Source organism: Xenopus laevis, chromosome 9_10L (genome assembly GCF_017654675.1).
Source record: "Xenopus laevis strain J_2021 chromosome 9_10L, Xenopus_laevis_v10.1, whole genome shotgun sequence".
Lineage (NCBI taxonomy): Eukaryota > Metazoa > Chordata > Amphibia > Anura > Pipidae > Xenopus > Xenopus laevis.
Genome location: NC_054387.1, coordinates 63,125,840 through 63,140,389, shown reverse-complemented (window position 1 = coordinate 63,140,389; position 14,550 = coordinate 63,125,840). Strand labels below are relative to the sequence as shown.

General features: G+C 40.2%; 1 protein-coding gene across 1 annotated transcript in view; it reads left to right on the top strand.

Moving 5' to 3' along the window:
* The window catches only part of wnt6.L (Wnt family member 6 L homeolog), a 41,361-nt gene extending 27,372 nt beyond the window's left edge, over positions 1-13,989 (top strand). Inside the window, exons 3-4 of the mRNA XM_018235721.2 lie at positions 9,780-10,084; positions 12,696-13,989. Coding sequence (XP_018091210.1) covers positions 9,780-10,084; positions 12,696-13,157 — 767 coding nt within the window. The 3' untranslated portion in view covers positions 13,158-13,989. The remainder of the gene's footprint in view (positions 1-9,779; positions 10,085-12,695) is intronic.
* Positions 13,990-14,550: the final 561 nt, after the last annotated feature.

The following is a 14,550-nucleotide window of genomic DNA, read 5'->3' as shown; positions in this document are numbered from 1 at the left end:
TAAATTAACCAGTTTATGAATATTTCAGAAGGAGGGGAATGCTGACAACCCCTACCTCCCTGAAGGTCTAGTCCATAGACAGGCTCTGGTGACTGGGTCTGGCTAGGGCTCAGTGCTGAAGGTATACGGACAGGCATTTAATGGATGGGAACCTGTGATTAAGTGTTCATAAAACATGAAAAGCGTAAGGCTACTTCCATGTGTACCCAATAAACCTTTTGAACCTTTACATGTCTGTTACCAAGACTACTCTTCGAGTGCCTGCTCTACAATAATACAGTTTTGATCTGCTCCCCTAACTGAAGGCTCAGGGCAGTGCACCTTGGTGAGTTTAATAACTTAACTTTGGGACCCTGATTATTTCTCTATATACTTTATGGTTGGAATCTTCTTCTCCGGCCTTTGTCGTCATGTCTAAAGTGCTAAATGGAACTGTCATTGTTGGCAGAAAGTAGTTATCGCTCTAGGGAAGCTGAAGTGCTGAGAATATGTCATGGTTTAACAGCTAGACTGAAGCCTAAGCAGCATACCTCCCACATGGTCTTAATTTTGGTTGGAAAGTCCAAATGACTGGCTGCAAAAATGGCAGGGTTTAAAATAAAATGGGAAGATTAAGTCAAAGGCAAAAGGACATTTAGTTTTTCTTAAAAAGAAAGAACTGGTCAGGAATTCCCCAAATTTAAACACTTGAGGGTAGGAAAGTCGGATGAGTGGTGAAAAGTTTTCAAGAAAAACTCTAAATGTCCAGTTGCCTGTCTTAATTCTACTAGATAATGTATATCATGACCTGGATAATTGAGAATCTTCATAGACAAAATTTATTTTCATTTTCATGTGGACCAGTGGAATGTGAGAAACTTTGTTGCAAATCATGGCCTATATATATATATATATATATATATATATAGATATATATATATATAGATATATATATATATATAGATATATATATATATATAGATATATATATATATATATAGATATATATATATATATAGATATATATATATATATATAGATATATATATATATATATATAGATATATATATATATATATAGATATATAGTGAGCAAATATATTTTTGAAACAGTATGTTAGTTATATTTTTATTTTTTCTGTCAGTTACTGTAACACTGTTTCATGGCATATGAAGTCAAAACAAGCAAGAGAAAGAAAAGTCTGATTACATTTACAAATACTTTTTACAATTATTGACCATTGGAAATTAATGTAAATCAGAAAGTTGCTTAGAATTTGAGTTGCTTTCATACAAAATATTATATTTGGGTTAAAAACCCTTCAATAGGAATCATGCAAAAAATATTTATTTCCTTTTCATTATTACAGTCCCAGTAATACCCTCTCGGTTCCGCACAGGCTGCTGTCTATTTAGCCAGAAGCCCCTTTGAGACAAATCCAGGGAAACACAGCTGCTGAGAGGGATTTACTGATGTTTATAAAGCATATGAATGTTTTGTACAGTTAGGTGAATCAATTAAAAGTTCATTAATATATACAACCAGCAGCATTAATATTCCTCTAGCAATCCTCGCTTGATTTGTCATAGGTCCAATGATATGAAAATAAATAACCAAGGTCTGTAGGACTAAGATTCTGACCTAGACACATGGAACAAGGATGTTGGGTTCTATTGTGTCAGTATAAGTCCAATGAAATATCAGTCTTTCCAAAACCTGTCCACAAATCAATAGACGTCTTCTTGAGGCAAGACCAGGGCTTCTGATTTCAGAAAAAGAATGGGATTGAAGGAATAATGTTTCATATGAGGAACTGAGAACATGAGCATGTGAAATTGCAAGAGCAAATTCAGCAAGACCAGCCTGCACTGTAACAGCTGTACAATAAATATTATAGGAGAACTAAAGCTTAACAAAGAAATATGGCAGAAATGCAATATAGGTATGGGATCTGTTATCCATCTGTATAGCCATTTACAGAAAGGCTATTACCCATAGACTCCACTTTAATCCAAAGTTTTCAAAATGATTTCCTTTTTCTCTGTAATAATAAAGCAGTAGCTTGTACTTGATCCAAACTAAGATGTAATTAGTCCTTATTGGAAGCAAAACCAGTCTTTTGGGTTTATTTAAAGGGGTGGTTCACCTTTAAGGTAACTTTTATTATGTTATAGAACGGCCAATACTAAGCAAATTTTCAATTGGTTTTCATTATTTATTTTTTATAGTTATTTGCCTTTTTCTTCTGACTCTTTGCCTTTTTCTTCTGACTCTTTGTCCCCTTCTAAAAAACAAATACTCTGTAAGGCTACAAATGTATTGTTATTGTTACTTTTAATTACTGATCCTTCTATTCAGGACCTTTCCTCTTCATATTCCAGTCTCTTATTTATATGATTTTCTAGTAGACTTAAGGTATAAATATTCAAATTACGAAAAGATCCATTATCTGAAAAACCCCAGATCCTGAGCATTCTGGATAACAGGTCCCACACCTGTACAATATTTAGTTCTATACAAGTCCAAGGCAATCGCAGCCTTTTAACAGGTAAGATCTGTGCCTTTAAATATGTCTCCTGCAGTTTATAATCCACTTTTCTGCCAATTCCCTGCACATGCTCTGTGCTGCTTTCAGTTACATGAGCTTAGAGACCGGCTCACAATATACTGTACACCAAGTATAAAAGTCATATAAAAGTATATTTGATATAAAAGTCTCTAGTAGATTTACATTTAAAACAAGTGGACTTTCTAAGTATTCTTTAAAACGTTCAATACTTATCCAATCAGCTTCTTAACTTCAGTTTGGCTTGGATGAACGGTGAGACATATTCAGGTCCATTTGCTTTAGACTTAACTGTACTAGATACTGTATATCATGACCTGGATGAATGAAAATCTCAATAGACAATCAAAACGAAGCTGATTAGTAATTAATTCAGCTTCTAATAATGTTCGCTCAAAAACCAGTTCAATTAGCATCAGAATTTCATAATCAATCTTGTAGCATCGTCTTATATTTCAGGAAAATATAATTTTCTGCTTTCTGATTTGGGACAGACCCTAAGCTTTGATTCTCAAGAGCTGACAAGAGCACACTGAGCATGTGCTTGTCACTGACACTCCTAACAAAATGCAAGATGGTGAGCTCCTGTGACAAGTTTAAAGCCCTGTATCATTACTGTTACTGAGATGTTACATTTTAAGGCTGGTTGGTGCATTAAGCTCAGTATTTACCCATATTTTGGAACTCTCCTTTAAACACATAAGTACATAAGAGGTTTTCTGTTCTGTTCTTTCCTGGTATAAAATGGGCCTCAGCCTCAAAATCCTTGCTGCCTACTGTCACATCTGTCTCTGTTGGCAATATCTACGGCACTTGTCAAGTGGTATGTTCCAGTAGATACATAACAGGGATTATATATCTCTCTGCATCTGCTAGGAATTTCTCAGCCCAGAGGGAAATTGTACAATGTTGCTGGAACTGTGTATTCCAAAATTTTTGTGTAATATAGTTGTCCAACCTCTTAAATGCAGCATATTACATACCTGTGTGAGTACAGAAAACACCCTTTTTAGACCCTTGTTTTAGAATCAATCCAAATAGAATAAGGTAGTGGAATGTGGAGTTGGTTTCTAGGGGGATCAAAGCACTAGAAAGGGACAGGGTTTGATGGTGTGATATGGGTAACTTATTAATTGTCTTGGAAAGCCATAGAACCTCCAAAGAGGTGCAAATCCTGCAAATGTATTTTCTTATATTTGTTGCCTTGTTGAGGGAGGGTGTCAGAACAATCCATACAACAAGGTTAACACCAAGTCCAAATACAGTATCTTTGGAAGAGGCTTTAAATTACATATGGGAAAAATGATGAGAAACTTCGAAGGTCTGTGCCATTAGGGCCAGTTTTATGCTGTGGTAGCTAATGTCATGATGTAAAGGATTGGTGGTTGTGAGATATACAGTATAATATTGCAAATTGTTGTTTCCAGTTATATTAGTGATTGTGGAAGAGAAGGCCAAAAAAGTGAATACATAATCTGAACAATTGAGGGAGGTCTATAAAGTTTGAATTAAAACAATACATTATAAGGTTCTTCTACATAATTAAAAGGTAATATAGTCTTGAATTTGTCTCTTCCCAATGGGAGTGATGCTTGGATATTATTGAGCTGACTAGGGCAAGGGGGGGGGAGTGCAAGGCAGTTTGAAGGCACAAGAGAGCCCTTTCATGGCCAAAGCTCTATCTATTTACAGAGGGGAGATCAGTGCAGTACCACCACTCCATTTGGTTTCTCACAATTGGGTCTCTCTTTCTTCCCCAACAGAAACGACTTTAAAAGCGTGGATTCTTTCTTGTATTTGGATTAGCAGACTCAAATGTAGGTCAATAGGCAAAATGGTGAGAACAACACATACATAGTTTTTTATTAAATAAATCTAAATCTCCCTCAGCATGGTCTCGAATCCTCTTAAATGAAGGGGGTGGGTTTAATTGTCGCCCTTAAATTGTTGCTAAACTGTCTTGTCTGCCTATGGGATGCTGGGTTACAAATCCCTATAGAACTAAACTAAAGTACTAAAGCCTAGCTAAAGAAGTAGCTAGAAATGTTGTACATTATGTTTTGGGCTTCTGTACAAGCCAAAAGCAACCACAGCCCTTCAACAGTGAAGATCTGTGTCTCCAAATATGACCCTGTAGACCCCCCATCTTCTTTTCTGCTGATTCACTGCACATGCTCTGTGCTGCTGTCACTTACTGAGCTTAGGGATCCACTCACAATATACAGTACACATAGAATAGAAATGTCATAATATAAGACTGATTAGTAATTAACACAGATAATTGCTACATGGCAGCACAGCAACCAGTGCAACTAGCATCAGAATATAATAATCAGCCAACTAGCATCAGCTTATATTACATACAAACCTCATTTTCTGTTTGATAATTTGCAACTACCCCTAAGCTTAGCTTCTCAACAGCTGCTCAGAGCCCACTGAGCATGTGAGCGTCACAGACACTTTCCAAGATGGTGACCCCCTTGTGACAAGTTTGAAATCCTGGATCATTGCTGCTATTGAGAAGCTGAAACTTTAGGCTGGTGCAATAAGTTCAGTATGTAGAATATGGCATCTTTAACCATATTCATTTTTAGGGTTTAGTTCTCCTTTAAAATGTTAAAATCACTGTTCTGCAACGTGCAGAAATCGCTCACAGTCCATCACTGCCTCGGCCTGTCACAGCAGTAACAATATTTAATCTATTTTCAGCACCTCACACTGATGTTTTTTTGGCAAACTCAATGTTTGATTTGGATGACAAAATTAAAGTAAATTATATCAATGGAAAAAAAACAGCAAAACAGTTTAGTGAGATGAGTGTTGATGTCCCACCCTGAAGGGTGATCACAGAGGGTGCACATTCCCCTTTCTTTGTGACATGCGGATGAGGCTATGGGGTGAATTAGTTGGGGTAATGGGGAAGCTTAGACCCCCATTCTGAGGTGCTTACATAGATCAAAATTGCAGCCCACCAACTATACACAAGTACACAATGGGAGGCTGTCACTATTTTTGGCCAGGGGAGCATACACTGAGTGGACCCTGCATAACCCCCACACACACACATTTATCCCATGGTGCGCTTACTGTATTTAAGTAAGCTGGAGTAGGTTTGCGCAAGATGGAACATATAAGGGCACATTTACTAAGCTTGAGTGAAGGATTAGAAGTAAAAAAACTTCGAATTTCAAAGTTTTTTTTTGGGTACTTCGACCATCGAATAGGCTACTACGACCTTCGACTACGACTCTGACTTCGATTCGAACGATTCGAACTAAAAATCGTTCGACTATTCGATAGTCGAAGTACTGTCTCTTAAAAAAAACTTTGACTACTTTGAAAACTTTGCCACTTTAAACCTACCTAGCTACAATGTTAGCCTATGGGGACCTTCCCCATCAGTTTTCTAAGTTTTTTGTTGATCGAAGGAAAATCCGTCGATCGATCGATTAAAATCCTTCGAATCGTTCGATCGTAGGATTTGCGGTAAATCCTACGAATTCGATATTCGAATTCATAGGATTTTACCTCGAGGGTCGAATTCGAGGGTTTATTAACCCTCGATATTCTACCCTTAGTAAATGTGCCCCCCAGAGGCGCTTTTTTGAATTTGATTTTACTCGAAATTCAAATATTTAACTATTTATTAATAAAATCAAATATCTTAAACTCGGACGAATTTTACTCACTCGAAAACTCGAATCGACTTCGACCAAACTCGATTCAAGTTTTTTCTCCGAAAAAAACTTGTATGTCAGGAAGGCTACAAACAACTCCAAATTGGTCACTGCATCTCTCCTATTGACTTATAGAGGAATTCGGCAGGTTTTAGGTGGCGAATAGCCAAATTTCGAATTCTTAAAGGGCCAGAGTATGATAAATCTCGAAAATCTACTTTGAATACTTTTAAAATACTTGAAACGAGTTTGGATAATGCCGTAGTTGAATTTGACAGTTTTGACCATAAAAAATTTTGAAAATTAGAATTTTCAATTCGACCCTTAATAAATCAGCCCCATAATGTAAATTAGGGGTGAAAAAGAATAATGGGTGAGGCAAGAGATTGGGGGTTGAAGTGAGTGAGGGTAAAATAAAGACAAATATATGATTGCTCTTGAAACTTATTTGGACAGCCTGACCAAATATTTCTTCTCAGTATGCTTGTCAGCAATCATTCATAAAAGTAAAGTGGCTAGGACAAAAAAAAAAAATTCCTATCCATTTAAAGACTAAAAACAGATTTAATGGGAAGAAAATATCAAGGAAAATACTGGTTTCTCCTTCTGCTATTGCCATTCACAGTTGATGTCCGATAAGGCAAATAACTTATTGTAGCAAGATGACTAGCGAAAGAATTGGCTGACTAATCGCCTTGTACTGGCCTGGTCTGGAGTTGGCTTGTTTCATTGCCTTAAGTCTAGCTTGGAGGGCTAAATTCTGGGAAATTCACAGTGTTATATTAGCCTCACATCTACTGCTGTCATCTAATTTCTAAGATGTTGCTCCACCAACATGTTATTTATGCTTTGTTTGATCCCCAGGTCAAACCACATTACAGAAAGGTTTATTAGTAAATAAGCTAATAATGATCATATAAAAGAGTACTCTTTCTGTAGAGTGATGATGTGAAAAAAACACAATCTTGATTTTGTAGTTCCCCTTTCCAGACTTTAGCACTGAAAAAACCTATGGAGAAAAACATCTCATAGATTGACTCATTGACTGCAGAGTTTTTAAAAAATACATTGAGGGGGCAAGATGGAGAGTCAGACAACATTCATTACTGAAAAATCAATCACTATTTCAACGGGCGCAGCTTGTTTTTAGTAAATGTGGGTTGCCCTGTCACTTAGGTAGTTTGGGAATGTGAGGACTGGAGTACATTGCCTTTCCGTAGGCTTTTCATGCTCCGTATGGATCACTTTATCTTTTTCAGAGACTGGAGAGCTTGATGGACATCTAAAGTGAGGCCCTGAAGTGCCCACGTTGTGAAAGGAATTTTTCTGACGCCTTTCTGTATGTCTGATTTGTGAGTTATATCTTTGCCTTAGGGCCCCTGCTGAAGGATCTCTTCTAGGCTGCAATCCTGTCAGTGGTTGTTTTGGTGAAGAAAAAAATATTTCTGTTTGTATGGTTGTGAGGCTTATTCCTGTTTGTCTGGGGCTGGTTAAAGCATTTTTCTTCCTGATCACTGATAACGCTTTTTAACAATAACCTGGAGGGTTGAGATGGTGCCTATTGTAGCAGTGGGATAATAGTCTCTGGGAAGGGACTGTGACTGTGGGATAGCAGGTATAGTAGGGAGAGATGGTGCCTATAGTAACAGTGGGATAATAGTCTCTGGGAAGGGACTGTGACTGTGGGATAGCAGGTATAGTAGGGAGAGATGGTGCCTATAGTAGCAGTGGGATAATAATGTCTGGGAAGGGTCTGTAGCTGTGGGATAGCAGGTATAGTAGAGAGAGATGATGTCTATAGTAGCAGTGGGGATAATAGTCTCTGGGAAGGGACTGTGGCTGTGGGATAGCAGGTATAGTAGGGAGAGATGGTGTCTATAGTAGCAGTGGGATAATAGCCTGGGGGTGGGGGGCTGTGGGAAAGGAGGTATAGCAGGGCGCAGGGCCGCCATTGGGGGGGGGGCGGCAGTGCTGCAGTTTTGAAAGAGCTGGGCCCCCCCTTGCGAGCACCAAAGCTGTGCGGCTATCCCGAACGGCAGAGATGCGGAAGTGCCGAACAGCCGAAGGACCCGAAGCCACGAAAACAGCCGAAGTCGAACTTCTGAAGCGGCTATGAAAATAGCCTAAGCCAAAATCCAGAAGCGGCGAAAAGCCCCGAAGTCGCAAAAACAGCTGAAATTGAAGTCCTGAAATGGCGAAAAGACCCAAAGTCACGAAAGGAGGCGAAGTTGAAGCCACAAGTTCAATTCTATTGAAACCAATTTGTGTTTTTTTAATATATTATATTCTATATTCTATAGGCCCCTGCCACCAATGTTTTTTTTTTAAAAAAAAAATTTTTTGGAGTTCCAATTTTTTAAACTTGTAAGGGGGGCCCTGGTGCCAATGTTTTTTTAAAAATATTTTTTGGGGCCCCAATTTTTTTTTTAACTTGTAAGGGGGGCCCTGGCACCAATGTTTTTTTAAAAATATTTTTTGGGGCCCTAATTTTTTTTTAACTTGTAAGGGGTGCCCTGGCACCAATGTTTTTTTTTTTTAACTTATAATGGGGCCCTGACCATCAATAGCTTTTTATAGCTTGTGTGTGGGGGGGTTACTTTTTTAGTGCTGATGTCTATGTGGTCTTTGGGCAGGATGGAGTGGGGCTTGGGTGGAGTGGGTGGGATCAGGGGTGGGTCTTGTGCGCGAGTGTGGGCGGGGCCCCGAAAACTTTGTTGTACAGGGCCCCATGATTTCTAATGGCGGCCCTGTTAGGGAGAGATGGTGCCTATAGTAGCAGTGGGATAATAGCATCTGAGAAGGGATTGTGGCTGTGGGATAGCAGGATAGTAGGGAGAGATGGTGTCTACAGTTGCAGTGGGGATAATAGTCTCTGGGAAGGAACTGTGGGAAAGCAGGTATAGTAGAGAGACGGTGCATATAGTAGCAGTGGGATAATAGGCTGTGGGAAGGGACTGTGGCTGTGGGATAGCAGGTATAGTAGGGAGAGATGGTGTCTATAGTAGCAGTGGGATAATAGTCTCTGGGAAGGGACTGTGGCTGTGGGATAGCAGGTATAGTAGGGAGAGATGGTGTCTATAGTAGCAGTGGGATAATAGTCTCTGGGAAGGGACTGTGGCTGTGGGATAGCAGGTATAGTAGGGAGAGATGGTGCCTATAGCAGTGGTGGGGAAAACAGCCAAAAGGTGCAATGATTACAGCTGGGGTATCCTTCTTTTTGGCCCACAAATGAACTGTTGGTTATACTGAAGAGTTGGGCAGTGATACAGATATTGTTGGTTGGATAACTCCTTAGATCCACCTTGCTGATTTTATGCACTTGTAATTAAAATGTCCTAATTGTATAGAAAGGTGTACTTCATCAGCAAGTTCACCAGAATGGAACTCAGTGACTTGACTTCCTTTACATGACAAAACCCCTCTCAAGGCTATTGCTGAAACCTCCACTGTTAGCAGCATTGCATTTGTAAACCTAATTGCCTCAGCACACAACAGTACAGTAGGTCCCTACAGGTCAGTACACTCGGAAGCTCATATATGTCCTATTCTCCCACAGATATCCGCGAGACAGCATTTGTGTACGCAATCACGGCAGCTGGAGTGATCCATGCAGTGACACAGGCCTGTAGCATGGGGGAGCTGCTGCAGTGTGGCTGTGAGGTTACACGTAACTGGGGCCCCCCTCCTCCCCTCGCCATTGGTCCGGGAGCAGATGGTTCTGCTTGGGAATGGGGGGGCTGCGGAGATGATGTGGAATTTGGATATGAGAAGTCTCGACAGTTCATGGATGCCAAGAGAAAGAAAGGGAAGAGTGATATACGGACGTTAATTGATCTCCATAACAACGAGGCTGGAAGGCTGGTAAGGACTGAATAGTGGGATGAAATTGTATCCATTTTTTTACAGGACAAGGGTATTGCTGTAGAGTGCAGCTCAGTATAAAAACTGGTTAAATAGATAGTCTTCGCAAAATAAACAAATATTTCTAATATAGTTAATTAGACAAAAATGTAATGTATAAAGGCTGGAGTGAGCAGATGTCTAACATAACAGCCAGAACACTACTTCCTGCTTTGTAGCTCTCTAACTCCGAGTTAGTCAGCAACTTGAAGGGGGGCCACATGGAACATACATGTGCAGTAAGTTTGCTTTTGATTCTTAGCAGGCAGGTCAGATTCAAAAGCAAACAGTTATGACCCATATGCTCCCCTAGGGTTGCCACCTGTCCGAATTTCACCCGGACAGCCGGTTTTCCAAATTAGGAACCCCGCAAAGGACATTTAAGTGAATGACATTGCCAAGTCATCAGTTCCGCCCCTGACATCACCCTCCCCCCTACGTCACCGGGCCACGCCCGGCCTGTTTGTGCTTAAAAAAACCCTATAGCCCCCCCCCTCAAGTCACTTATTGGGGTTAATGCCTGGTATCAAAACATAGAGCTACAAAGCTGTTCCAGCCTTTATACATTACATTAATTACATTTCTGGCTAACTCGCTATATTGAAACCAAGTGTTATTTTGCACAGCTTAATTATTTGTAGAATGAAGAATTCCTTAAAAAAATATTATTGGTAGTATTACTACTATTAATATTAAGATTTATAAAATGCCAACATAATCCAAAGAACAAAACAGAATAAAAGCTCAACTGATCTGATCTAATCATTTTGCCTATACCTGCATATTATGGGGTATATTTATCTAAGAGTGAAGTTAGAGATCGCCACAGTCTACTAGCGTGAAATACCGCCACTCTCCATTCATTTATATAGGAGTTTTAAAGGCGTTTATCAAAGGATGAACTTTCACTTTCACCCATTGATAAATACACTTCTAAAAGTCCCATAGAAATTAATGGAGACAGGCGGACTGTGGTGATCTCTAACTTCACTCTTTGATAAATATACTCCTATGAGTTATAGTGCTGAAAGAAAACACAACCACTCCATCTGCAGCTGGATTTGGATTTATGTATTTCTAGCTAGGAGGCTCTAAAAGCAGACCATTCTAGTACCAGATTTCAGATGGGCATGCCAGAGTCACTGGCCCTGCAATTTTAAAAGGAGGTTCAACTATGGCTCTCACACACCCTTAGTAAATTAGAGTAACGACACCTGGTGCACGAAGGTAGAGGATCGGCCGATTCCAAAACAGTCCAGCAGAAAGAATCCCAAGGCACACAGGATAATTGCAAGCAAGCTGCCTTGCGTGTTTATTGCGAAGTGCAACGCTTCGGGGTCACGCCCCTTTCTCAAGCTTGAGAAAGGGGCGTGACCCCGAAACGTTGCACTTCGCAATAAACACGCAAGGCAGCTTGCTTGCAATTATCCTGTGTGCCTTGGGATTCTTTCTGCTGAATTTTAAAAGGAGGGGCAGAGGCTACTGACATCAGCCTAAGCTTCCATTCTCACCTGGAGGAGAACAAACTGCTACACTGGCTCAAAAGTCAGAACCAGAGACCAGAAAGCAATAAACAAACACTGCTTTCAATACCAATTACATTTAGATAGAACTTAAAATCATTGACAATGTGTATTGAATGTATATTGGGAAGTTGCGTTTCATTCATTCATTTTGCAAAAAGCTGTTTTTGAATAGTTTCCCCTTTAATGAAAGCACAAAGCAAAAGCTCTTGCCGTCATTGACACACGTACAGAAGCAAAAGCTTCACACTTAGGCTGCATGCTTGCCGTGTGTACAGATATTTTAATGAAAGAGCCGGGGCAGGCAGGGATCATTCATGAATCATGAATTAATTAGCAGCAAGAGATGGATCAGAGAGGTCGTGCAGCATTCCTGGGGGTGGCGGGTTTCTGCCTGCAGGGAGGTTGAAGAGACATTCCTTGGGAGAAGCATCTAGTCTTATCTCTGATCTGTCTCCTCCTTCTGTGACTCTCCCTCCTGTCTGTCTATCACTCCCTCTGTCTCTCCAGTTCTCTCTTTGCCTTGCTCATTTTCCTTATTCTCATCTCCGTTCGGCTTCTCTTCCTCTAAATTAACAGAACTGATTTCTGCTTAGAAGGAAACAACCATGTTCATATGAACTTTGTTGCAATTCCATCTTGTTCCAATTGGTCAATGCTCATGTCCCAGAAAGGCTAAATGTGATTTGCTCAATGTGAACCTGTGGATGACCTATTGCTTGTATAGCCATCTACAATGTTGACCTACAACTCCCCAGTATCTGCCTCCTTTAAAATAAAATTGGAAGAAACAGTGCTTTGGCAGGCAGTTTGTTGACACGATTATATAATTGATTATAAAATGCATTTGTTTGTTTTTCATGGTTCTGGTAAGCATGCTGAGACGGTGTCAGCTGAAGGGAAGGTAACTGGGAATATTGGGTATACTAAGAGGAATTTACTGTAGCTGTGGGATACTGTGTACAGTAAGGCAAGATGTTGTCAGGGGAATTGTCTGTAGCCATGGTTTGCTTTGGTCATTCATACCCTTATGCCTCTATGACCTGCAGGCTGTGAAGAACTACATGAGAACAGAATGCAAGTGCCATGGTCTCTCCGGTTCCTGCACCCTACGCACCTGCTGGAAGAAGATGCCTCATTTCCGGGAAGTGGGAGACCGATTGCTGGAGAGATTTAATGGAGCATTTAAAGTCATGGGGGGCAATGATGGCAAGACTATTATCCCTGTGGGACACAACATCAAACCACCAGACAAACAAGATCTCATCTACTCTGCAGAATCCCCAGATTTTTGTCAGGCCAACAGGAAAACAGGCTCCCCGGGAACGCGGGGGCGTGTGTGTAACAGTACTGCTCTGGACGTAGGGGGGTGTGACCTCTTGTGCTGTGGACGGGGACACAGGGAGGAGAATGTTGTGGTGGAGGAGAACTGCCTTTGTCGCTTTCACTGGTGCTGTGTGGTTCAATGCAAAAAGTGTTCTGTCAAAAAAGAACTGAGTGTGTGCCTATGAGATTGTGCATGCAGCGTGTCCCTATGACACCATATGTACAGCAGGTGCCCATGAGTGGACCTAGTGTGGGAGAGCCAATACCACTCCATCTCGTCCCAATATACAGTACCTAAGGACAGACCATGAACTTGGGTTAAAGACATGGTCATCCCTTTTCCAGCAGTCAGAGAACTGAGATTCCTAAGGTTCATTACCAAACCAGAACCTAATATTCAGCACTATTTTCTAGCCCATTGGGTAACTCTGCTGTGTTACAAGTGATACCTAATTGGATTAAGGATGAGTAGAAGAAGGTGTCTTATACAGTTCAGCTCAAGGTGCACTTTCCTGTGGATTGGGTGAAGAAAAATATTCTCAGACTCACTGCTGTAGGACACAGATGTCTGGGAAATAACCAGTGGGTTGTTGCTGGACTACAACTCTCGGCCTCCCTTGATGCTGGGAACTATAGTTCAGTAGGTTGAAATATGGCAGGTGCAACATCCCTGAAAAGTCAATAGTTACATATTTCACACAACTGAACTACAAGACTATTTTAAATTTGACAATCTAGACCCAAGAATTAAGAATGTGGGTTCACCCTTGTTGATGGTATCACACAAACCAGCGCCCTCAAATAAATGAGAATCTTGATCTATGTGACCACCAGTCAAGGGTCCTAAAGGGCTCTTATACACAGGCTTTTTTAATGTGCTTTATGTGCATTTGAGACGTAGGTTGGAGCAAAAATAAACGTAGGGATACCAAACCTTTTTTCACCTATGAGCCACATTCATATTTGGAGAGCAACATAAGCATGTGAAAAATGTGCCAAATATGAGTTGTGATTGGCTTTTTGGAAGCCCCTAAGTGGACTGGCAGTCTACAATGGCGGCCACTGGGAGCATCATGAAATGGGTTGGTGAGCAACTCATTGCTTAAGAGCCACTGGTTGGGGATCACTGACTAAACACATAAGCTAATTCATTCCATTATATTCCAACTGGTTGCATTCCTGAGAGTTCTGAGTTGCATTTTATTCCATTTGTGATTCATTGCGTTTTTTAAGATGCAGCATGCTGCATTATCTTGTACCTGACGTGTGTTTAGAAACCTACAGAACTGAGGGTTGGGTTTGGAAATGACAAAAATGCTCTTATGTACAAAAAAAGCACATATAATATGTTTTTACATGCTCAACGTGCGCTTGTAAACACATAAGAAATACCCATGTATAAGAGCCCTTGAAATAAAAGTAAAATGATTTTTAAAGGGGAAAGAAATTCTCTAAAAAAAACCTCTACTTTCTGGAGCTGCAGCTCACATAAAGTTAATTATTTTTACATATAGAGTTTGTAATCACATGATTATTCTATCAGTGTCTAGTAAAACACATTTTCCAAGTGTGGGGGCA